Consider the following 25,325-nt stretch of genomic DNA (forward strand, 5'->3'; position numbering starts at 1 on the left):
CCTTATTCATGTATTTATTCAACTGCATTTATAAAAAAGAATCATTTTTGTCTATCATAAATAATAAAAGCACTACCCTTGATATTTACAAAGAGGATCAGATTCGATGGACCGTCTCATGTCTAGAATGCTCCTAATTCGTTTGCTACCTCTTTTTAAAATTAAAAGTCTTCCAAATTAGCAATTATTGTGTGCCATAAAAAAATTAAAACTATAGACTCAATCTTTGGGATTGCGAGATGCTAATATACAAGAAGAAGTAGGTCATAGCTTGCAAAAGCTTGATAGATATATCACAACTACAATTTCTATGTTCAAATGGTAATGAGTAGCTACAATATTAAATTAGGAGAATTGTATATAGCTACATTGATGGCTCCCAAAAAATTCTCAAAATAGAACTATTTGTGTTTCTTCAAAGACATTCAAAATGTAAACATATTGTAGGGGAGGCTGGTCATGCGCTACTAGTTAATCAACACTAATTGAAAGGATTACTAACCCTTAAGACAACTAGAACTAGATAGAGCATGACACGTGGTTGAACCTGCCTAAGCAAAGTAGTATTCCCGTTTTTAACCGACTTCCGGACACCGTTTGATGAGGTGTCAAAATTTGGTTGGTGGGATCCCGTGGCGAGGGAAGACGCGTGACACGTAGGAAAATGGTGCACTCTGCAAACAAAAGAGTATTTCTTCTCTCGCCAGCAACCGCAGGACGCCGGATTCATCCGATACAAGAGAGCTCACGATCATCTTTAGAATCTCTGCGATAGCGCATGGAGAATGCTTGCGGCTCACACGTCCGATCAGCCTTCCTGCTGCTTCTCGTACTTTTATTCAGCTATGCTATCGAAGCGAACGACTTATATAAAGTAAGCCTCTCTTCGATCATTTGATGAGATGGAAAGTTTGGAAGCTCGCTGTTTGTGCTCGCTTACCGTGCCCGCTCTGTCGCGCTTTCAAAGTGTGATTGTAGTCTGAACGCGAAAGCTTATTTGGCTGGCAATGGCATGCGACAGCCCCTGGCCAATTTCCAATTCGGAATGGCCACTCTCAGACCTGGAGCCAGCTCTCAACGTTACAGCAAGGAGGAAGAGTGTAAAGGCACTTGGATCAGTTTGGGTCATCCTGCTCCAAGGGGAAGCTTTGGTGAGCCATGGCGCCGATGCCTAGGGTAGGGTTCCCAAGGCAAGCAACGGGTCAAGAGCACGATGATGAGTCCCCCTCGCCCCCTTGCTTGCATCACGATGCCATCAACCCAACATTCATCATCAGTACATTGCGTCAAAGCTGACCAGCAAATCTCGGCTTTGTATATCTCGGTTACCACTCAATCTTAATAAACCTGCTAAACACCTGTGACGCTTACCGAAGCCATTGTTTCGGGATCCCCGGGTATGGGCGTGGTGATCATCCGGTATCCCACATGTGCGTCGATCTTTGCGTGTTATTGGCTCAGCGACCGCCTCCATTTTTGGCTACTCCCGGATGTGCCATCAAAGGCACAACACCATGGTAGGTACAAGAAAATGTATTATCCAAAGACCAGGGATGCGCCGAAAAAGAAATCTGCTTCATCCTCCAATGCATCGAAAATCACTAGGAGGGCCTTGAAAAAAGGTGGCTTGTATGTCGATGATGAATGCATAGCGCCGATGTTGTCACTCCTTCGACATACCCTTAGTCGGATCGGCCAGACTCGGCTTACTCTCTTGATCCTGACTTGATTAGCAATGCCCTGTTCAACAATTGTCTAGTAAATCAGAGAGATCTTGAAAGACTTGTTTTCTTATAAAGCGTAGCTTTGCTTATGAAGTTCTTATTTTTTTCATTCTCTTCTACTCTTAGTTTTGTTTGTTATCAACTCCTTTTTTGCCTTGGCTCTTTTTTCTCTCAATTTCTCAGTCCCATTCATACCACCTAAGTAATCTGTGTTAGCTAACAATATGCATAGTAGTAGTATGCTTTATGTAGGTTAGACTTATTATATTGCTTTCACAATTTTCAAGAGCGTTTGGGAAGCTAGGAAAGTCCATAAACGGGATTCTTTGATTGGAGATTTGAAACCTTGCGATGACAAAATCTGGTTTTGAATCCTTGTGTTGCACTAAAAAGTTTGCTCTTTTCGTTTATAATTCTTCAGGACATGTTGTTACTGGTTATATTGCGGCTCTTCTTATCATTTTCTAAGGGAGCTTTCTTAAAAGGCACTAGGTTGCGACTTTCTCTTCTAAGGATTCATGTCTATTAAAAGCCATTTATTTATTTATATCATACACACAAGCACGCTCACACATATAGAAAGATCAACATCAAAAGATGTCATCAAAAGATAATGCAGATCGCGCACGCAGAGAATCAAATAACGATTGTAGCAGAGATTTCCGAAAGAAATGGAACTTAGCTAGGTAGGGATCACGAGACTATTATTTTTGTCTTTCCATAGAGTCCAAAACTATGCCTGATAGGGTGGGCCTCGAATAACTAGAAAAGCAAGCAGTAGGGAAATGTGCTCATAAAAGCTACTACAGCAAAACGTAGAAGTTACGAGTCAAGGGTAATGCTAGAATAGATGAGCCATGGACTCTCTCTGGGCCATACATCTGGGACAAGTAGTAGGAGCAATACGTTGACATACCAGTATCTTGCCAAACGAAAGGATGCCAAGTGTATTGCACCATAAGAAAACTTGTTAACGAAGCGGGAGTTTGGAAGCCCAAAGTTGCTGCAATCATTTTTGCCACCACGATGCACTACGAGTCATATACCAAATACGGTTTGCATGTGCTCAAATCAAAGGGGACGGCAACAAAACTTTTACAACTTAGCAACCGTTATACCAGCCAATACTGAGGGAGAGTAGCCAAAATCATCTGAATGAAGAGCCTAATCTTTGAGATGATGTGAGAGATTAAGACAAGGACTGAGTGAAAATCATGAAGCATCTGTGACAATGTATGCTTAAGGGATCTATAATACTGTCCCAAGCCAAATTGCCTGACTGCTGCTGCAGGAAAAGACATCACCATACCAGTTTCATGAAGCACATCTCCCACAGCGTGAATCCCTTTGGACCAAAGAAAATATGAGTGTTTGGGCTCCTGCATGGCCAAAGATTTGCAAACACCTTCGACCAATGCATGCTCGCTGCACGTAAATAGTTACTATCAAGAGCATCCCAACCATGCTATTTAAGATGAGACAAAACGTGCTTCTAGTAAAAATGGCTGAAGGCAGCAGTAGTCAAATGCAAATCCACACATGATGATGATCCATGGCTGATCACCTTGCATAAACTCAAGCATCATTTTCCCTTTGTGGGCCAGAATGTGTGAATATTAAGAATATTCAGTCCCCCATGCATCCTGGGTGAGCAAAGGTGCTCAAAGGAAAGTATTCTCAGGCCCTTTATAACCAAAATTTTTTCAAAGAACCCCCTTGGAAAAGGAGCGCGTAGTTGGGCCATGCTATTATCCTCACCCTTGCAAAATGATAGCCTTAATTGGGTGATCATGCTCTAAACTTGGTCGAAAAAATTAGCCATAAATTCATAAAATGCTAAATATCAAAATTATGCCTTGCCATTTTTTTTGATATGCTACATGACCCCATTTGGATTTGTCAATCAAAAGATATAGGTTGTCAAAATTTGGCAGGTTTTGGCAATGAACGTAGATTTTCCCAGAAAAAATGAATGCCAAGGGCGCCCAACTCACCTGTAAGTATATCCGCACCATGCATTTTATATACCAGATATCTCGAGGGGATCTCGAGGAGGTAGTACTGCTATATTGGAGGGATTTGGCACTTCTTTGTCCCAAATGAGCGCCTAATTTTCTAACATTCGGCTTAAAAAAAAAACAATGCATATGACCATGTTGGAACGTCAAAAATCCTTCAGGATAGTAGACATGAAACAAGTAATATCTTGCCTGGTAAACATCATCAGCGGCAAAAAGAGCTGTATATATGCAACTAAAAAGGGTTGGACATGTAATAGCCAAGTGGCTAACTTTTAATATTCCAACTTCTTTTTCAGCTTGGTAAAAACCCAATCTGTTTGCCAACGGTTAGTAACTGTCCACCCCAATGGATAACCAAGATGATGCATGAGGTGCATAGATGAAATAGGCCATAGAATGCTATGCCAGTCTTTTGCATGTAGTGGTAGAAACTTAGATTTTTGAAAGTTCACTTGCAAACCAGCTGCCAAAGCATACAATGATAAAGCACTCATGAGCTGAGCAAGATCCTTTTCTGTGCTCTTGGGAGTGAAGAAACAGTCATCAGCATATGTGCAATCATCGACCTCCCTCCATGCATCTCTAATCCATGCAAGCTCCTTGTAGCAACGAGGTGATCCATGTAAAGAAGCATGGGATGAGTAGCTATTGCATATAACAATGCACGGAGAGCCCCCCTTGGAAATACTGAACGTCGGAGAGTCTAATCATCAGTTAGATCTCGAGAAAGAATGCCAGCAGCTTTACTATCATGATATAGCCAATAACTGATAGCTGCATCATTTTCTCAAACCCACATAGTCTGATGAAATCCTATTGTACAGAGTCGAAAGCTTTAGCAATATCCACTTGTAACAAGAGAACATCTTCTTGAGTATACTTTGCATATTCTATCCCAACATAAGCATTAGCAATATTATCGGTAATATGTCTGCGGGGAATGAACCCATACTAGGCATCATGTAGGAAACCTTTGAAAGTCGACCACCATCTTAGCAACAAGCTTGTGGAGAACTGGCATAAGTGTAATGGGCCTCTAGTCAGCACAAGATTCACTCTGGTGTTTCTTAAGGAATAATTTGACCAACTCTTTTCTCCAACTAGCTAGCATTTACTGAGTTTCCCAGGTATAATTGATCGTATGTAACAATGTAGGTGAAAGGGCATCCCAATCCTCGAGAAAAAACTCTACAGTGAGTCCATTCTAGTACAAAGACTTCCATTTGCCACATGACCTTATTGCATCTGTCAACTCTCTTTCTTTGAAAGGTGCCTCAAGCTGCATGGCCTGTTCCATGTGGCATAATTGGACACACATGTCGAAGAATCTCTTCTTGTCGACAATACATCCTGTGATAGGAAATAAACATGCCCGAATCGTTTGGCATAGTGGCTCATACAGGCCTGGCTTAATTGTGCTCATGAGGTGGTCCAGTTACCATCAGCATTTTTAACCCGGCAAATGTTTTCACATTGTCTTTTATGACGTAGACTTTTGAAAAGTTCCTTAGACAAGCAGTCTTTATCTGGCTTTAGCTTCCCATTTTTCAAATTTCTTGTGATCATTGCATTGTAAAAGATGCCTAACCTGACATAGACGAGCACCCTCAATTGGAGATTAATCCTTCAAGGGACTGATTTCTTTCAAAACCTGACATATGTTTTTAGCCTTGGCAACATCTTCCTGAATATGGTGCATGTAGTTCTTCCCATATTCACAAATTACATAGTGCATATGAGTGATAAATGCAGGCCATGCATATTCAACATTTATCAGACTCTGCACTGAAAGAGGTGCAATGGCATTCCCAGCCATGTCGTTGTATGCCTCATGCTGCGAATAACTTATTTACAATAAGCAACCTTTGGTCAGGCAGCCTATCATTTTACAACTCATGAAATGATAGTTTTAACCAAAGTGGAGAATGATCTGAGTGTGGATATGCATAGTCCTTGGCAAGTGGCAAGTAGTTGCACGTACACACGCGTGACGCGCACGCACGCACACACACACACATGCGCGCAACAATATATTAAAACTAAGACTAGTCCATTGGTTCGTAACTTTGATAGTGATAGCTCTCTCTTTTTGGAGGATGAGGCATCCATAGTTGCATACATGTTTGTACTTATCGTCATGGACCATATAGAACGTATGGTATATGTGGCACGATTACAATTGTACCAAACCTAAGAACAAAATCAAAAGTCCTAAAATAGAAAATGTTTAAACTCCAGTCGCCTGAAATAGTTGATTGTACTACACTCTATATACTAAGAGAGGTTTTAGGATTTGAAATCATCCATATAAAAGCTTGTCAGCCATGCATTTTGATTTCTATTTGCTAAAATCTAAAAATCAAGACCTTGATTTTTAAAAAAAGGTACACAAAAGTTTTGCTGAAGATGTCCTTTGTTGTTAAACTCTCTTCTGTTAAATTCGTTCATAACTCTAGGGGACTCTTTATTCAAAAGAACCATTGGATTCCCATGAGCATTAATTGTGTTGTTTTTTTAGAAAACTTCTATTTTTTACTTATGAATTTGAGTTTATGCAATGATTGATCTCCTTTTAGACTTGTCCAATCGTTCTTTATAAGCTCAATTAGGTTACGAGGTTAATAGATGGCTTATGTGTCCTAGACGTTCCAAATTTAAAGATTTCATGTACAAAGATTCAAACTCTTTTGGTGTCCTTGTGAATTTTGTGAACTTAACTTTTTAGCTATTGTGGCTCATTAGATGCTAGTATTCTTATGGTTTAGAAGTTGCTATCTATGATAAATGAAAACATACCTCAAATTAACTCAAACATCGTTGATGTGGCTAAGTATGGAGTGATCACTTCCCAATTTTATAGGTTCTCTTATTTTTGGACAAGTAAGAGTGCTTTTATCCCTCAATTTAGTAATTTAATCCTCCGGAAGGGCTATAACACGAGCAGTAATGAAGAAACCCCCGTCCGTTCTATGTTGTAGTCGTTATATCCTTGAAATTTGGGCTTTGGTTTGTTTACGATGCTTTTTAGGATCCTTGAGCATAGAATTAGAATCCAAATTGGGGAATTCTCTTTTAGTTGTTAGATTTCTACTATTTTTGGAGGTCATATGGATTTAAGTACTGTTTTTAGGATCCTCTTTTTCTCTCCTTTGTTCTTTTGCTCATTTTTTAGAGAGATTTAATTTGTAAGATTGGATATATTTAATTTCATGAAGGTATATCTTGAAAGACATGTGATTGATAATCTTGACACACTATTCAGATAAGATCTTCATAGAGCATTGCTTTTTTGAGGCTTTATGAGAAGTGTGGCAGATTTTTGTCCAGAATTTTGTTTCAATAGCAGATGTGAGAAGTACGCTTGGCAAGGTCTCTGAGGTGGACTCTTGGTCAGATCGTGGTCATATAAACAATAGCTGTTGTTTCCATGCATACAATTCTGTGACTAAGTTTTAGGATAATAAGTGCAATGATTTTCTGAAGGGCAGGTTGGAAGGTCTCCAATGTTATGCCATCATTTAAATAGACCTGGATCAAGGCATGCCAGGGAATGGTCCTATATTTTCATTCCTCTGCTGAAAATGCCTGTTTGATGATTGATAATCTATACATATTTCCGTACAGACTCGTCAGTTTTTCACAAAAACTGTAAATGTAAGCAGTATGATTGCACAACAATCGGACTGAAAAGAAGCATAGTGTCGTTGATTATACTTTTGTATTTTTGTTTGATTAGATATTGGGTGTTGAAAAGGGTGCCAGTCAGCGGGATATCCAGAAGGCATTCCACAGGTTAGTTGATGTATGCCTGTATTTTCCTTGTTTAATGCGTAGCAGATTTTGAGTAAATCTAAAGAGGTGGTGTAATTTTTTCTGTTGTGTTATGCCATTCTGTGGTTGGAAACATATTCAAAGAGCTTACAGTTTTGTAGGATTTGACATAAAAGGGACAATGTAAATTGATAAGATTAGGGATAATGTGCTGAACTAATCACCTCAACACCTACGTGTACCCCTAGTATCTCACAAGAATAATTTGCATCATGGATTGAGTTTCTATCGATTTTACATTTGGCTCACTAAAGAGGCAATGAGACTGAAGCAGCAGATAAGACCTTTTTTTGGGCGGGGGGGGGGAGGTGAGAACAGGAGGTTGTATAAACGTGAAACACTATCTTTACAAGAAGGTAGGGGGAACTTAGACCTCTAGGAGGTCCAAACAAAGCAACGAACCAGTCATCACTAAGGATGAACTCCAGCAGCTCACACCTCGACTCAGAGGGAGAGCACATATCCAGCAGCACCAAATAAGCACTCCTATTGGGGTAGAGCATGTAAGATGCCACACAATGTGTAGTACATCGTGTTTACCTCTGATTGAGACTGGAGAAATTATAGTATCTCTTGTTTAACCTCTGATGGGAATATAGGAGATTGTAGCCTTCTGATAGGAGGCCAACAGCTTGCAAAAGTAGAAGAGAATCCATATGTATCCCCCAGAATACATTGTCTCCAGATAAGAGTTCCATTAGTTTATGCTTTTCAATCTTATGAGTGACTATCGTGAGATTGAAACTGCACTATGTTGTGTTTTTAGAGGATGAGTTTGGGAATCTTCCTGGATTCATCTAGGGATATAAAAACTCATGCAGTAGAATATCTTGACCTAGAGAGATTTAACTGCAGCAGATGCTAAAGTAAATGCAGATTTGTCTCCACCTGACTTCTACAGAAAGGGCATAGGGGGGGAATTTCTGACCACCTACTCAGCTTATCTCTGAGCTCATTCCATTGGAAACCACAGATAAGCCTTTTTAACAAATAATATAAAAAATTTGGAAGGTGATTTACATTGGATTGGTCTCTAATGAAACACCGGTGCCCAACAAGTATAATCGGGATATCCACAGATCCACATTGGTTTTCATGATGAACCTGATTGTCTCATAATAACAAGGATTTGGGAATCTAGTAAATTGCGTATTTCTACAAGGAGGGTCTGAAAATTTTGTCAAGACCTTCATTTGATATAGTTTCTCATCTCAAAGTAGGTTTAATGACAGCAGTGTTTCTGGAGAGAGGATTTTGAGTACCCGTACATATCAAACACTCCTATGGGAATCCTGAATATGTAAACATGTGGGCCTTTCTGTTGCCAAAACAAAAGGTCAATTGTGATTTGTGTATATTGAGATTGAAACTAGATGTCGTTGTAAAGGTGAGGGCTTGTTAGATATTGATATGAAACCAGCCTTCAGATAAACTAAAGGGCGGTAAATAAATATTGACCAGCAAGTACCATTATTTCCGCCACTTAGAAAATAATTTCAGTAACACAAAGAGAACACAGAATCCACAATGGGGAGCTAGATTGCTCATGCTCAGAAACCGGACACCCAATTGGCCCCAAACTTGGCGCCCCTTTCAGTATTTCTTTATTTCTTTATTCAGAAGGCAAAATTACAGCAAGGCTAAAGCCTTTGCACCTGTCCAAACACAGCCCGACTGAATCTCAACACTGTCAGGCACAAGCAACCTAGTCAATCCCTGGCTCAAAAAGGCATCTAAATCCAGTACATAATCCATGGCCAACAGTTTCAAAAATCCCATCAACACCTACAAGGGAGAATCTTTGAGAACGGAGAGAGGAAGATATGAGAGCAGGAGAGCAAGAGTGAGAGTGCAAGAGAGCAACACACAGCTGAATAGAAAAGGATAAGAAAGCTTACAAGATTGGGGTTTTTGTCTTAGTGACAAACCTAACCAACCCACGAACTGTGGTTAGGGGGGGAAATCTCTAAATGAGGGAAAAGTGGCCCTAACCCACTTATTAGTCATACATTGGTCACTGCCATGAACTATGGCTATAATTCTAACACCCCTTTACAGTGCGAATGTGATGATGTACGAGTAAATGATCAATCACCAAAAGGAGATAAGTTCAGGGCTCTGCGAAATGCCTCAAACTTCTCACGAGGAAGTGCTTTGGTGAATATGTCTACAACATTGTCATGTGTGGACACGTAGATCATCCCCGCAACTTCTCTCTGACATAGTGATATCGACCACAAAGGTGGGGACCTGCAATGAATGCATTAATAGATAGAGCATCGCAGATGCGAATAGATCCATTTCAGCCAATTAGCAACATCTTGAATAAGATAACATGTAAGATGTTTTGTGTCTTGATTGCATAGTTTCTCTAGGATTTGGCAAGTACCTTCTAGATTCTAGAGATGCTTGTAAGCACTATCATCTAACAAGATGGTGTTTTTTCCACTGTACTACGGCTGGATTGCCCAAAGGGTTGTCAATTTTTTGTAGAACACAGGTTCATTGACGGTGAATCACAAATCCTCGCTCTTTCACACAATCCTCCTATATGTACATTGCATGGAACCTATGCCATTGACATGGGAAGCATCTTTCCAACAATGCCAATGCCTTCTTCCTGATGCAACAGTTCCAAATAAACACATCAAATTGCAAAAACCACCACTCCACAAATTTTATAGAATCATGTCGTCCTTCCTTCCCCCTTCTTTGCCTCCGCCCTCCCGCATTGTCCATTCCCCCTCGCCCCACCTCCCCTTTTCCCTCCTTTCTTGACCAGCAGCAGGAGCATTCGCGTTTGTCAGAAGGAAGAGGATCTTGGTGGTGACCTTTGGTCTAGCCAGAGGGGCTCTATGGCAGCACCCTTGAAAGAATTATCCACTTCTCTCGTGGTGTTTCCACACTCTTCATATTTTGATAGAACATAGGTATTTTTTCATGCTTCGTGTGCGCAGATGTTAGGAACACACCACTAACAAGCCCAGTAGGGATGAGCATCTGTTAGAGTGAGTGGAGTGCTTTTGTATTGTGAAGCTTGGAATAAAGAATTGCCATCTTTTGTGTTTATCTTTCTCTGTCAAACTCCAATTATTGCATCATTCCAGCACATATCAGCTCCAGAACCCAAAGCAATGGGTAATAAACCTTCAAAGACATCAGTGGAGGCTGAAGTAGGTGGCATATCAAATTCAGCATGTGTATGAGCTGAATTTCAGAAAAAATCACATCTCTACTTACAAAGATCTTGCATGTAGTAGGATCATAGAGACGATATCCTTTGCATTCCACGCTATACCCAACAAAAATACATTTGAGTGCCTTGTCTTCCAGCTTATGACAAAACTCTTTGGGCACATGGGCATATGCAACACAACCAAAAACACGGAAATGATTCACTGAAGGCTTCTTTCCATACCAAGCTTCATATGGTGTCAGTTTTCAAAGCCTTCATGGGAGCACGATTCAAGACATAATTGGCACACATGAGACCTTCAAGCCAAAATTTGTGAGGCAATTTCTTGCTCGTAAGCATGCATCTATCCATCTCTATGAGAGTGCGATTTTTCCTCTCAGCAGAAGGATTCTGCTGAGGAGTAAGCCTCACTATAAGTTGATGATGAATGCCTTTTTCCAGCAAATAAGCCTTAAATGCATGAGAAATATACTCCCCTCCTCTATTTGTGCGGAGTGTCTGTACCTTGAGCCCTGTCTCATTTTCAACTTTGGCAACAAAATGTCAAAACACATCAGATTTTGCCTTTAGACCATACACCCAAGTGTATCTCGAATAGTCATTAATAAAGGAGACAAAATACAAGTAAACCCCCGGGCCCTAAGGCAGGAGTCCTCATGGGACCACATACATCACTGTGAATGAGCTGTAACTGATGGGGCAGCTCTTACTGCACCATCTTTCTTGAAGGGAAACCTATGCATCTTGCCAAGTATGCATCCTTCACATGTATGAGGTGGGGGTTACTCCAAAGGAGGTAAAGCATGGACCCTTTGAAACTTTTGAAGTGTCATCAAATTGCCAAAATTCACATGTGTCATATCTAGCATGCCATAACTCCGCATTCTGCATAGCAAAAGTGGGAGTAGAAACTGCAAGTGCATGATCTGGTCTTTTCTCAAAAACATCAAGCTGAAAAAGACCACTAAACAGTGTGTCAGATTGTCTCAAGGCATAATCATCTTCTCTGTGTCGAACTGTACTCTTGTCATCCTCAAAGACAACCTGAAATTCTCTTTTATTGAGAGAGGACATTGAAAGCAAATTTTTCTTGATTCTAGGCACATAAAGCACATCATGAATTCTGAAATTTGTGCCATCTGGGGCTGTAAGCACAATCTCACCAATACCAGGAATTGAATAAGAAGAATCATTTGTAGCGGGTGGTGGATGTAGAGAATCAAACTAACACTGCTTGGGAGTGATATGTTTGGTGGCACCACTATCACAATACCAATTATTCAATGTCTCATTGACATTGAAAGTGCATGCATCCTTAGAAGGGTCATAACTGCAAGTCAAAAAAGCATAATCATCCTCCTCAAAAGTGGCTGTAACATTTGGGACAGCCACACGACTATCATGACTGCAAGTCAAAAAGGAATGTTCCTCTTCCACCAAATTGGCTGTAGCATCACCTTCATGTGCATGAGAGGCTGATGTATCCGAGACAGCCATACCGGAATCTTTCTTTCTTCTCCTTGGCAAGCCTTTTCTTACATTCATCAATGTAAATGACAGGGCTTTTTGCAGTAATGACATCTACCCTTTTTCTTGGGCTTCTCTGCATCACTCTTAGCCTTTTGTGAAGGCTGTCCGGAATCAGCCTTATACTGATTTGCATGCTGATTTGTATGCTGCTTCCCTTTTGCCCTTGGCTTGAACTTTGAAAACATAGCATGTTCACCTGCCCACGTGGCCATATTTTTCCGTGTCTGCTCTTCCTGCAACAAAAGCCCTATCAACTCATTAAAGGTGAGATGGTTGCCACCCCCTCTCAAAGACAAGTTAAATGAGGTGTGAAAACCAAGGTAAGACTCAAGAAAGACAAGTTCAATGAGGTGTGAAAACCAAGGTAAGACTCAAGAAGAGAATTCAAAGTGGTAGTAACCATATTTGAATATGGAGTGATCTCATCAGTATTCAGCAATTGCTCTCGTAAATCTTGAAGTTTGGTGAGGTGCTGAGAGATCTCCTCCTCAACAAGGTCTAGGAAGAGGTAGAGGACAAGCACAGGGTGCAAGCACTACGTGCAGTTGCTGCTAGTTGTCGCTCCCACATAGGAGTAGAAGAGATGGGATTCTCGTGATGCACAAGCACTATCTGTGGTTTCTCTTCCTATTGAGAGGTTTATTATTCCGCATATTTCGTCATGTATGACCTCTAAGGCAGCTTGGGATATTCTTGAGAGGATGTTTGCAACCCGCAATGATGCAAGAGTTTCATTCCTGAAGAGAGACTTGACTCATACTCATATGGATGAGACTCCATAAAGAGTAATTGGTACCATCCAACTTATCCTCCTGTGTGAGGACACCAAAAACATCGTTGGGATTATTTCGGGCCATGAATGCCAAATAAATTGCAGCAAATTCAGACAATTAACTTCCCTTCCTGGGAGTAGAGATGCACAACACAAACCCCTTTCGGGATATAGATGCAAGCTGCAAAGAAATATCTGCCCACCACTGACAACTTGGTGTCAGCCAATCAGAGGCTAAAAAATGCAACAGCCCCAAAGCATATAAACCCAACACAAACTCGGCCAAATCTACCTGCAAAACACCTGTACGGATGAGCTGTACATAGTACGAATGTGAGCATGTATGACAGAGGTACAGATTGTGTACAGTGTTGGTGGCGCTGGTACGGAATCAACGAGCAAGTACGGATTGGAGCAGTGTACGGATACTAGTACGGAATGAACGACCAGAAGCAGTATGGCGTGTAGCGGGTATGCAGTTGTAGGGCCACTGTACGGTGAATTGGATGACGCTGTACGGGTACTAGGTACGCCAATTGTACTAGGTATGGCACAGGTACATATTGTGTATGGCGTTGGCGGCGTTGGTAGGAATCAGCGAGTAGGTACGGATTGGAGCAGTGTACGGATACCGTACACTGTACGGCATGTATGACTTGTACTACGCATACCAGTACGAAATGAACGACCAGAAGCAGTAGTAGCGGGTATGCAATTGTACGGCCACTGTACGGTGAGTTGGACGAAGCTGTACGGGTACTAGGTACGTCAATTGTACGGGCGAATCTGTCTGTACTATGTATGCCAGATCTGTTGCAGGGCAACACAAGTATGGTATGGACAGGAGTGGCGGCTACAGGCTGAGGGAGCTGGTCCGGGAGATGGTCCAGGATTTCAACTTGCTCTGATACCAAATGTGAGAACGGAGAGAGGAAGAGGTGAGAGCAAGAGAGCAAGAGTGAGAGTGCAAGAGAGCAACACACAGTTGAATAGAAAAGGGTAAGAAAGCTTACAAGATTGGGGGTTTTGTCTTGGTGACAAAACCTAACCAACCCACTAACTGTGGTTAGGGGAAAAAACCTCTAAGTGAGGGAAAAGTGCCCCTAACCCACTCATTAGTCATACATTGGTCACTGCCATGAATTATGGCTATAATTCCAACAAAATCACCCTCTTCTTTCCTGTCCAAGCATCAATCCCTCAGACACACAAAGTTTCCACACAGACTGGAGCTTTTACTAGTGGCCCAACTCAGCCACACAGTTCTCACAGTGTTACTATTGCCAAACCTTTGCTGTCTTCTTGGGATACTCTAGCTGACAAAGAAAAGGAGGTGACTCCCCATGCAACCTGTCTGATAGAGAATTTTGGAAGCAACTCTCTCGAGCTAACAACTGGCCTTGGATGAAAAATGATTTTTTCTAGAGGCTCCCTGACACAAAAACAAATTCGTTTTGGAACTTTTGGCAGTCCTTGCAGCTTTCAAACAACACACGGATTGCTGCGGCAGTCAAAAATGAGTAAGGTGATTTGTTAGAATACCCTAGCCCGTGACCTGCCTCTCTGCCTTCCTTTGGTTTAGAAAATTGCCTCCAAGTGAATTTTAACTCCTTTACTTGCTTCCCAAGCCAGCTTGCCAAACGTGGCCCACGGGGCCTTTTTTAGTAGTGGGATTTTTACCCTTCTCTTGCTCTTCATCTTCTTGCCTAGGCCCCTGGAATTAATACACTAGATTGAGGCAAAAGGTATTCATAGATCTAGAAAATTCACATCCCCGTGTCAGACCTCCTCTTGAAACCTTGGCAAGCCGACCTTGTTTTAAGACATCTGATCTCTCACCTTGCCCCATGCTTTGCATAACTCTGTACATGCCCATTTGGTTGCTCGCTAATAACATTAGGCATCAATCCTGCGATGGGCTTAGGGCTTCTTGCCTTTTCTGGTTCATCCCTACCATCAGCTTTTTCCTTTAACTTGCGCTTTGGGTATTCCCGTGCAATATGTCCCTCTTTTTTGTGATGAAAGCATTTGTTGGCATTCATTAAGGTCTTCTTTTTTCATGTGATAGCCAGTTAGAACCTGGCCTATCACGTTTCTTCCCTCTTTTGAAAGGAGCCTTGGAAACATTCCTTGGCTTCCTTGCTTTCTTAAAATTATCATTTTACTGCTCAGTCTTTCCAAGCAACAAAGCATCAACTATGGTTGCATTTTCAATGAACTGTGACATGTGGGTTGCTTTGGTCTTAGTGCAATAATCTCTAATTTCAAAATTGTCCACAGCTTGACCAGCCATTTCCTGGAACACTGAACCACCCCCAAATATCTTGGATGCACCGTCGACCCCCCCCTCCCCCCTTGCTTGGAGGAGTACCTGGTGCTATAGGATCGAGATGGGCCTCATCACATGTAACATAATCCCCAATGCCCTTCTCAACCAACAGATTGCAAATCAAAAAACTCCAAAGAGCCAACCGATCCTCTTGGGCAAGCAACTAAAAGACATCATTCAGATTTTGTAGTGTCATTTAAGCAAACAAATGTTCATGTGCTGTGAACACCCTACTCAAGTAACAAATATCATTGCCAAAGCCTATCGTAGGCTTCGGCAACAAAGAAATCTCAACAAAGTCCACGTGTTGTGAACACCCTACTGAAGAAACATATATCATTGCCAAAGCCTATACTAGTGCCCCTCAAATATACCAAAAAGATCCCGTGCTGGGGTATGTGCTACAATCTCAGAATTTCCCCTCAAAAACCAGCCAAAGCTTTGGTTCAACAAGGCATAAACCCCACTGAATGCTTGATTGTACCTGCAAAGGCAAACCCTAGTGGCACGAGGGCCAACAAACGCAAACAATGGAGAGGGAAAAGAACTCCCAATGCAAGGAGTAACAAAATTGAAAGTTTACAAAACCAAAACCCAAGCAAATTGTTAGAAATGACCCAACAGAGGGTACATGCAGCAGAAGACTTATAGTAATGCCCAGGAGCTCACACAGTGCGCAGTGTGTGTGGAATCACAAACTTCTTTACTTATGTGCATTCAATAGGTGTGCAGACTCATCAATAGACAATGAACCAAACCAGATAGAGAAACCACCAAAATATATATTTCCGTCCACAACTATGGACACAATACAAAAGAGACAGATCCAGAGTCCCACCAATGATGTGGTCCTCTGATCTTACCACAAGGTCCTTCTCCTATCTGCTGGCTATCTCTAGACTCGAGCCCGCGTGCTCCACCTCGAGCGTAAGTAGACTTTCCGTCTAGAATGATCCTCTCCACCTTGCTGTCTGGAAACCAGCCTAGATGGGCAGCCTCCTGCAAGCTAGGTCTGCAGCACAAGGTACTTCTTTCTCCTCCTGACTATAGGCCCAAAGGTAGCCCTGCTGCTGCTCCTTCTGCTGGTGGATTGGCTGCTCCATATGATGATGATCTCAGCAACCTTCTGCCCTAGAAGACAGTCTAGGTTCAGCCTCTCCCTGAGCTAAGTCTGTAGCTCCTCAGCACAGTTCACCTCCTGGTCATAGGCCCAACTGCTGCTGCTCTGCTGCTCCTTCCTGCTCCCTGAAGTGCTGCTAGGCTGGATGATGAAATGAGGCCTGAGCCTCTCCTTTTATAGGCCCTGAGGCCTGCTGTAGAAAACTGACCAGCCAGCTTCATATTGGCCGACCAGACTGGCCGACCAGTCTGCTGCTGGTCCAGCCCTTTAAGGGCTCACAAAACTAGGCCTTTATGGCCCACACTTTTAGGGTCCTTTGGCCCTCCATCCTAGGCAAGGGCCCAGCCCCTAGGTCAGCCCTATATAAGGCCTGGTTGGCTGCCTCAAAACAGCCCAACCAGCCTCTCTCCTGGCCGACCCATGTGCTGGTCTGTCCCGCCTTTGCTGCGCCACTCTGATCTGCCTACATGCAGGCTCATCTGTACACGCCTTGTCACGTGGCATTGCGCCACTGGTCCAGGCCCTATGCGCCCTATTGCGGGCCTTCCTCCAGGCTCCAGCCTGGCCTCAAGGCACGCCTCTGCTCCTGCTATGCTGCGCCATGTGCCAGGTCTGCTTGCAGGTCGTGTCCCTGCCTGTAGACACCTGCCATGTTAGACGCCTGTACCCCGGGATACCCCGCCATCTTGTGCTGCTCCAGATATGTCTCTTCCAGGCCAGATCTATGCCATGTATGCATCGCCATCTACCATGGTCTCGACGCCATGTGTTGCAGCCACTTTGTTGCGTCCAGGTACTTTCCTTTTTCTCTCTGATCTCTGCCCCCATGGCAGCCATCTTGCTGCCCATGTGGCCATCCCTCAGAACCCAGGTCCACCTCCCCCATGCTCTCCTCATATGGGGGCTTACAGATGGGGAGGTGACCTTTCCAACACAAATGGGCTGCAAAAGAGCTGCAGGATGAACTGAAAATGATCTCCTTTGAGTATGCTTGCCTTAGAAGGCAATAAATAACTGATTTTTCTCTGTTTTGAAAAAAAAAACAGCAAGTCCACAAGTGTATGGACTATGCAGCTAAAAGTTTAAAATTGGGCTGTCCTTGCACAGGACTACCTGAGACGGGTTCAAAATAGCAAGGAGTGATCTCGAGAAGCCCCAAAACAGTCCCAAGAGTGATGGAAAAGCTTCAAAACAGAAAAAGTGTCCTGGGAAACACCTCAAAAAGCATATCCAGCCCTCAAGAAACAAGCGTCCAGCCTAGAAATGAATGCTACGTTCGAAAAACAGCAACAAATCTCACAAAAAACAGTCCCTAGAGTGATTGAAAAGCTTCGAAACAGCAAAAGTGTCCTGGGAAACACCTGAAAAAGCATGTCCAGCCCTCAAAAAACAAGCGTCCAGCCTAGAAATGATTGCTACGTTCGAAAAGCAGCAACAAATCTCACAAAAAACAGGTTCAGCTGGCCGTTTTTTTCAAAAATAGGGCTAAAATGAGGTCACCCAGCTCAGGAGTCAGAACAAGCTGCTAAAGTGCTTAAAAAGAGGCGCTCAGCCTTGGACTCGCAATAGGAGGTAGTGGCTGGTCCAAACAAGGGCGAAATCAGCGAAGAGCCCTCCAAAAACTGGTCGCCTAAGTCCAGAGCAAAAGTAGAACTCCTCAGAAGTGGCACCCAAGCAAGAGGACTCTGTAGGAGGTGGCTGCCAGAAAAAACGAATTGTATTGGCCAAGTTCTTTGCGACAAAAGTGAAGTTTCGACAAAATCGATGCTAGAGGGTGTGGGAGGCACAAGGAGAGGTGAGGGGGTACCTGCTTTGATACCACATGTTGGAAATGGAAGCGAGAGAATGGAGCTGAAGTAAGCTGCAGCAACCACAATGAACTACAAGGCTAGGGTAGGCATAGAAATGAAACACTAGGATGAACCCTAATTGGGATCAAAAGATGCGTGGTGACTAACTCACCCACAAATCTCAACCTCTAACTGAGGTTAGGGGTAAAAGACCTTAATAAAGGGAAAAAGCACCCATAGCCCCTTAGTACATAGCATTGGCCACTACCCTTGCACTCAAGTTGGATTTTAAACGACTTTGTAGGAGTGATTCCTGTCGTCAAATTTTTTTAATTCCTCTCGAAGCATTCAGGAAAAAGAGTCTCCTATTCTCCTTCAAATCTATGATTTTACCACGCTTTACACGAAGATCGAGCTGGAAGACCTGAAGTTTAGAATCAAAAAGCTAGTGGCTGAAGTTTTCAAGCCGAGATTTGACAAAGATAGATGCAAAGTGCTAAAAGTTGAGAAAACAGCTTTATGCTTTGACTTTTTGTGGCTAAATAATAAAGATCATGACATCGGTTCTAAAAAGAAAAGATACACAAAGGTAGTAAGTGCTGAAGATGTTTGCTCTTGGATAGATTTGCTTTAGATAATGTTTACATCACAATAGGTGATTCTTTGTTTCAACAAATTATAGGAATCCCCATGGGCACAATTAGTGATTTACACATTATAAAAATGCCTTACAATGACTCAAACATTTCTGATTTGGCAAAATATGGAGTCATTTCTTCCCAATTCCGTAGATTTTCTCGCCTTTGTACAACTAAGAAGTCTTTTATAACTCAATGTAGTAATTTGATCACTTTACTATGACACAAGAGGTATAATCCAAGGAAAATAATGAAAAAAGTATGCACAATTTTAGATATGAAGTCTTTTATCTACGGTGTATCGGCCATAGGTATGTTTAGAATGATTGAACATAAGCTGAAAACAAAAAGCAGGGAGCTGAATAGCCCTGTTTGTTTGAGTATGCTTGTGCTTTCTAAGTTAGGAATGTAATTTTGCCGCTTTGTAGGAAGCGATACATAAGTGTAAAGGATCCATTTAGCTTTTTATGTTTTACATAAGAGAATGAGAGAGAGAGAGAGAGAGAGAGAGAGAGAGAGAGAGAGAGAATTCTAGTTTTTTGGAAGATTTTGTTTCTTGACTTGCTTGTGTATTTTTGCTTAGTCACTTCTTCCCTTCTTCTTCCTTTCTTGTTTTCTTTCCCTTTTGTTTATTTGCTGTATTTTAGTAAGCACTGGGTTTGTTCAAGAGACTCCGCGGGTCTTTAGAAACCCAGTATAGTTGCTTATGCTTGGGCATTGATGACAACATAAGTATTGCTTTGCTTGCTAAAAGTATGTCTTTCTTTTGTTTTTCATAAAAGTTTTTGTTTACCTCTTTTTTCTTCTCTTTCATTTTCTCTTTTATTTTCTGTGTAGGATTTTGGTCTTTAGAACAACAAAAAATCTAAATTTGTATGATTGGACTTATTCTAGTCTTACAAAGATATATATAAATATCTAAAAATTGTGCATACTTTTTTCATTATTTTTCTTGGATTATACCTCTTCAATATTTTTTAAAGAGAAAAGTGATATATTCCATTCAAAACGAATCATACAACAGGTGGGAGAGAAAGTACTCTATCCCTAGCCTCAACAATGTGGCAAAAAAGCCATGGTGGTGGTCTAAAATGCCACGACATCCCAAAAGGGGTCAAATGAAAAAATAATGAGCAGTCCCATGTCCTCATGAAGGATAGAAGTCTCTTACGAGCTGCCAAAGAGGTGCCTGTACACCGCTCCCACTGACTCCTGAGAGTGAAGATAATCTCCGCCCAAATGGAAGCGAGAGTGTCAGCCTTTGTGCATAAATGGCCCCCAAGGACAAAAGAACATTGTGAACACCATATCCGCCATAGAGTAATGCTGGAAATCACCTCCCAGGTTGACCCTGCAGGTGAAGTAGGCATGAAATCCTGAGCAGGTATAGGTACCAAAAGTAAATCCTGCGGCTCCATGATGCTGACGTCTGTGGGACCCCGTCTCTGGCGACGTTGCATGAAGAAACCGTGGTCTCCTGGCTCTGACTCAAAGAGAGCAAAGACTCCAGATCCTCTCCCCCAAAGGGCAGCACCCCATGTCATCAGAAGGGACTCGGATGTAACATATGAGAACATGAAAATACTTGTCCATACCACTCTAGAGCTGGGGCAGCTCCATAAACAATGCTTACTAGATTCCTCTGCAAGCTGACAACGCATACACAAGGAGGGTCTACCCATCTGCTGAAGCCAAGTACCCACAGGTATACCCCTATGTATAGTGAGCCAAAGAAAATAGGATACTTTCCTGGCTCTACTGATGCCCCAAAAGTGAGTCCAGTAGCTCAGCAAGAGCTATGCAGTAAGTCCCTGTGCGTGCCAATGCTGTGAGGCTGATGGTCGGTGATGAGAGTCTCTCTGCTAAAGCCTGTAACCTGCCCTCGTCGAGTACTGGAAAAAGGGAAGAGGACGGCCGCTTGCCATCGGAGCAGGCCACGTCCACTCACCTGGGTCCCAGTCGAGGTCCGCGAGAGGTCGACCCTGAAAAATCCAAAGTCTCCATCTAGGATCCTCTGCAATGGTCAACCTGGAAGGATTTGTGGCCCATTCCTTACCCAGGCAACCAATGACCCTGACCCTCTGCCAAAGGAGCTCCTGTTGATCCAGGGGCTGAGTGGGATACAATCTGTGAGAGGAGTCCGACTCAAAATAAGTAAACGGTGCCGGTCCTAAACGAGCTCCAATGCATAGCCCAGCCTCACTAAAACAACCTGACCAAGTAGAGATGGGATGAACATAGGCTGGATCTGTAAGCATATCCCTCCACTCCTGAGGAATAGCTCTCATGATGAGTAATCTGGTGGCAGCAATCTATCCAAGTGGCCCGTGTCTATCTCTGATCTCCTCCTCTGACATCTCCACACCTCCCCTGAACCAATCTCCGACTGTCACAACCCCCTGAGCATGCCATCTGGCCAAGGGAGTCCTAAGTTCTGTACCAGGGGAAGATCCCTGATACCGAACTAGGGGGTTATGATAAAGTGGCTGTCGAGCAATTTTCTTTCTGGAGGAGGGAACTGCTCTGATGAGGTGTTGTCGAAAATGATCCCATATCTGAATAAGCCTTTTCACAAGAGATGAGGAAGGCTAAGAATGCTGGTCCGTCAGGAAGATCCAACTGACTCTACGTGCCCACTGGCTTGCCGCTCTAGGGGTGCACTGGTGAATCCCATGCAGTAAGAACTGCTTCCACAGCTAATCTCCTGGAGTCAAACCTCTAACAAGAAGTTTGACTAAAAGGGCTCTGCTCTGCATCTCAGGATCAAGAACCCCAAGTCCTCCCTGCGAGGAGGGTAAAGTGATAATATCCCATGAAACCCTGGCCCTAGTGTCCTCAGAATCGTCGCCACCACTCCACAGAAAGTTCTGGAGCAATCTCCTCACCTGACGGATCGAGTCAGCATGAAAGCACCAACATGACGCAACGTACCACATAGTCGCTAGTAGAACCTGGTTGAGTACCAGCGCTCTTCCGGCCAAAGAGAGTCTAGCCGTACTCCAATAGGCTAGCTTTCTTCGGATACTCTCAAGAACTGGGGCAAACTGTTGCGTCGGGGACACCTCAATGCCAACCTGGAAGCCTAGATATCTCGTAGAGGTGCCTCTGGGAATCCAAACAAAGCTCTGTCTGCTGGGGTATCCTGCTGAGCTCCAGTCCAGATGCCTTTTGATTTGTTCCAATTGACAAGTCCCCCTGAGGCTAGGCAGAACTTGTCAATTGAATCCGCGGCAGTAGCGAGACTATACGCATCTCGTCTGACTGTCAGTGCCGTGTCGTCAGCAAACTCAGTGTCCAGATGCTCCTGCTCTTGCCGGATAGGTAGATGGAGGCCCAAAGTGCCATGACTGGTAGCCTGCATAAAGTATCCCATAGCCTCCGCTACGAAGAGGAAAAGGTAAGGTGCAAGCGGGCAACCCTGTCGTACCGATCTGGATAACTGAAAAGGCGGTCCTTTGCCTCCACAGACCACCATCCTGCTAGAAGAGTGAGAGTAAAGTGAGGAGACCCAGGAAATCCATCTATCACTGAAGCCTAGCCTCCTCATAGTGCCCTCCAAGAAACCCCAGTCCACCCTATCATAAGCCTTCTCAAAGTCGAGAAGAAGAACTGCAATCTCCTGCTGACTCTCCTTCGCCCAGTGAGTGGCCTCCCAAAAAGTAAAGATGTTATCCAAGATACTCCGATCTTGGACAAATCCTGTCTGAGTAGCTCTGATGATATCTGGCAGCATAGGCTTTAGGCGAAGAGCCAAGGTCTTCGCTAGGATCTTATAGGCTGTCCCTAGAAGTGTAATGGGTCTCCAATTACGTAGGACTGTCTTGTCTCCCCCTTTCGGGATGAGACAAATCATACCTGTGCATAATGTCTCGCCCAAAGATCCTGTATCGAGAGCCTCTGAAAAGGCAGAGAGTAGATGAGGCCCAATTGTATCCCAAAGAGCTCTGAAAAGAAGTGGCGACAAACCGTCCTCCCCCGGGCATCTTGGACAGCTCATGTAACGCGTCCGTGTTCTCCACGAGTGATCGTGGGCTATCCAAAACATGACTCATCTTGTCTGAGACCATCAGGGGGATATGGCTCCAAATCTCCCTCTGGCTCTGATCATCTCCTCAGTGATTGGATCGGCGGTGTAAAGGGTGGAATAGAAATAAGAAGTGATCTCAACAAGACGGTGAGGGTCCGTCTGAAGAGCACCGCCCTCATCCACAAGTCTACGAAGACTGTCCGAAGAGTATCTCTGACCCACTGCCTTGAAGAACTCTCTAGAGCATCTATCCCCGTTCTGAATCCAGAAAGTTTGCTGGGAGTAAAACCTGAACTGGGCCCTCCTGCCCTGAATCTCCTCTAGTCTCTCCTGAGCCTCCGAAAGCTGCCCTCTGATGAAAAGAGAATGAGGAAAACTTTGAATCAATCTCTGAAGTGTGGATACCTCCGCTCTTGCGTTCCGATCTCTGATTCTGAGCTTTCCCTTCTCCTCTTTTGCCCTCAACTAGCAGGCCATGTTGACTCTAGCCAAAGCCCCCTCTACCCACATCAACCAGCCTTGATCCACAGGAGTGTCCTCTGACAACCAAGCCTCTCTCAACCATTCCACGAACTCTGTGTCCTGAAAAACAAAATCTGGAACTCTCACTGAGCCTGTGCTCTCCAATCGAGAGGTAGGAAGAATTTGTAAAAGGACTGGAGCATGATCAGATAAAACATAACCTGGGCGGATCCCAATCTATCCTCCTCTGGCCTGGCCCCATTGGCCAATATAAAACCTGTCAAGTCTGACCAAAGAAAGAGAGCCATGGAAAACCCCGGACCAAGAGAACTGAAGACTGTCATGTCAGCCAAGTGACGAAAGTCATCCAATCAAGCTGCATCATGAAGTCCAGCATGCAAAACAAAACTATCCCACTCCACTCTCTCCCTATTAGAAAGGCCACCCTCTGTCTGACCCGCCTTGTCTTCAGAGAATCCAACCATGTTGAAATCTCCTCCAACAATCCAGGTGTCTGCCTGAGGAAGGGACTCTCTGAGCTGTCTCCAAAAAGCACGTCTACCTCTTCCATATTAACAAATTGATCAAATTGATACATTGAGTAATAAAAGATTCCTTTGTTGTACAAAGACAGGAAAACCTATGGAATTGGGAAGAAATGATTCCATATTTGGCCAAATAAGAAATGTTTGAGTTGATGTGAGGCATTTTTATAACGTGTAAACCACTATATTCAGGGTGTTGACACTTATCTTGTTGGAATGGTCACCACCCCATCTGTGAGCCCCCAAATGAGGAGTGCATCGGGGGGGTGAACCATAGGTGGAATGGCCTGCCACATGGACAGCATCTTGGCTGTCATGTGGGCAGGAAACTCATGGTGGAAAAGGGGCTGCCACATGGGCAGCACCTCACAGGAAAAGGGCTAAAGTGGCTGCCACATGGGCAGCACATGGGCTGCCATGTAAAGCGTGTGTACACGGGCTGCTGCAGGGCAGTGTATGGAAGGTGTGCAGGGTGTGCAAGGGTCCGGACAAGGGCTGAGCAGAGGCGGAACAGTAGCAGCATGGAGTGGCACTGTTGCAGCAGGTATTGGGCAGGTCTATGGCCTGCAGACAGGGCTGGCAGGTGGCGGGATAAGCAGTCCAAAAGGGCTGGGCCCTGCATGGAACAAAGGGCCCTGGATAGGCATCCAACCAGCCAACTATCTGGTTGGTTGTTAGCGCTGCTACAGACCAGCCAGTCAGCGCAATTAGGGCTGGCTGGTCGGTTGGTTCTAGAGGGCCTTGTGCCCTATATAAGGAGGGCCTTTGTGCCCTCATGTCTCATCACTTGGGAGCAGCAGTTCAGGGAGCAGAAAGAGCAGCAGAACAGCCACCTGTGGGCCTCTATCCAGGAGGATTCAAGTGGGCTGTAGAGCTGCAGACCTAGCTCGAGGTGCTGCCCACCTAGGCTGGTGCAAAGACAGCAAGGTGGAAGGGATCTGGATGGAAAGTCTACAGAAGCTCGAGATGGAGCACTCGGGCTCGAGTCTAGAGATAGCCAGCAGAAAGGAGGAGTACCTTGTGGTAAGATCAGAGGACCACACCATTGGTGGAACTCTGGATCTATCTCTCTTTTGTATTGTGTCCATAGCTTTGGACGGAAATATATTATTTTGTGATTTCTCTATCTGGTTGGTTCCTTGTCTATTGATGAGTGTGCACATAGTTTAAGAAGTTTGTGATTCCACACCCCACACCACAGTGTGTGAGCTCTTGGGTAATTCTATTAGTCTTCTGCTGTTCGTACCCTTTGTTGGGTCATTTCTAACATATCATATATGCCAACCTCTAATCCTATGGCAGATTGAGAGAGTCTAAGATCTTATCTACTCCTAAAATGC

At 43.7% G+C, this 25,325-nt stretch overlaps 1 protein-coding gene across 3 annotated transcripts in view; it reads left to right on the forward strand.

Moving 5' to 3' along the window:
- The first annotated feature begins 710 nt into the window (after nucleotides 1–710).
- ATERDJ3A (DNAJ heat shock N-terminal domain-containing protein) overlaps nucleotides 711–25,325 on the forward strand; it is a 76,197-nt gene continuing 51,582 nt past the window's right edge. For all 3 annotated transcript variants that reach the window (XM_087400730.1, XM_087400733.1, XM_087400732.1), the window contains exons 1-2: nucleotides 711–874; nucleotides 7,482–7,537. In XM_087400730.1, coding sequence (XP_087256856.1) covers nucleotides 779–874; nucleotides 7,482–7,537 — 152 coding nt within the window. In that variant the 5' untranslated portion in view covers nucleotides 711–778. The remainder of the gene's footprint in view (nucleotides 875–7,481; nucleotides 7,538–25,325) is intronic.

Source organism: Dipteris shenzhenensis, chromosome 29 (genome assembly GCF_047967505.1).
Source record: "Dipteris shenzhenensis isolate YYH24624 ecotype China chromosome 29, Dip_SZ_1.0, whole genome shotgun sequence".
NCBI classification, from domain to species: Eukaryota; Viridiplantae; Streptophyta; class Polypodiopsida; order Gleicheniales; family Dipteridaceae; genus Dipteris; species Dipteris shenzhenensis.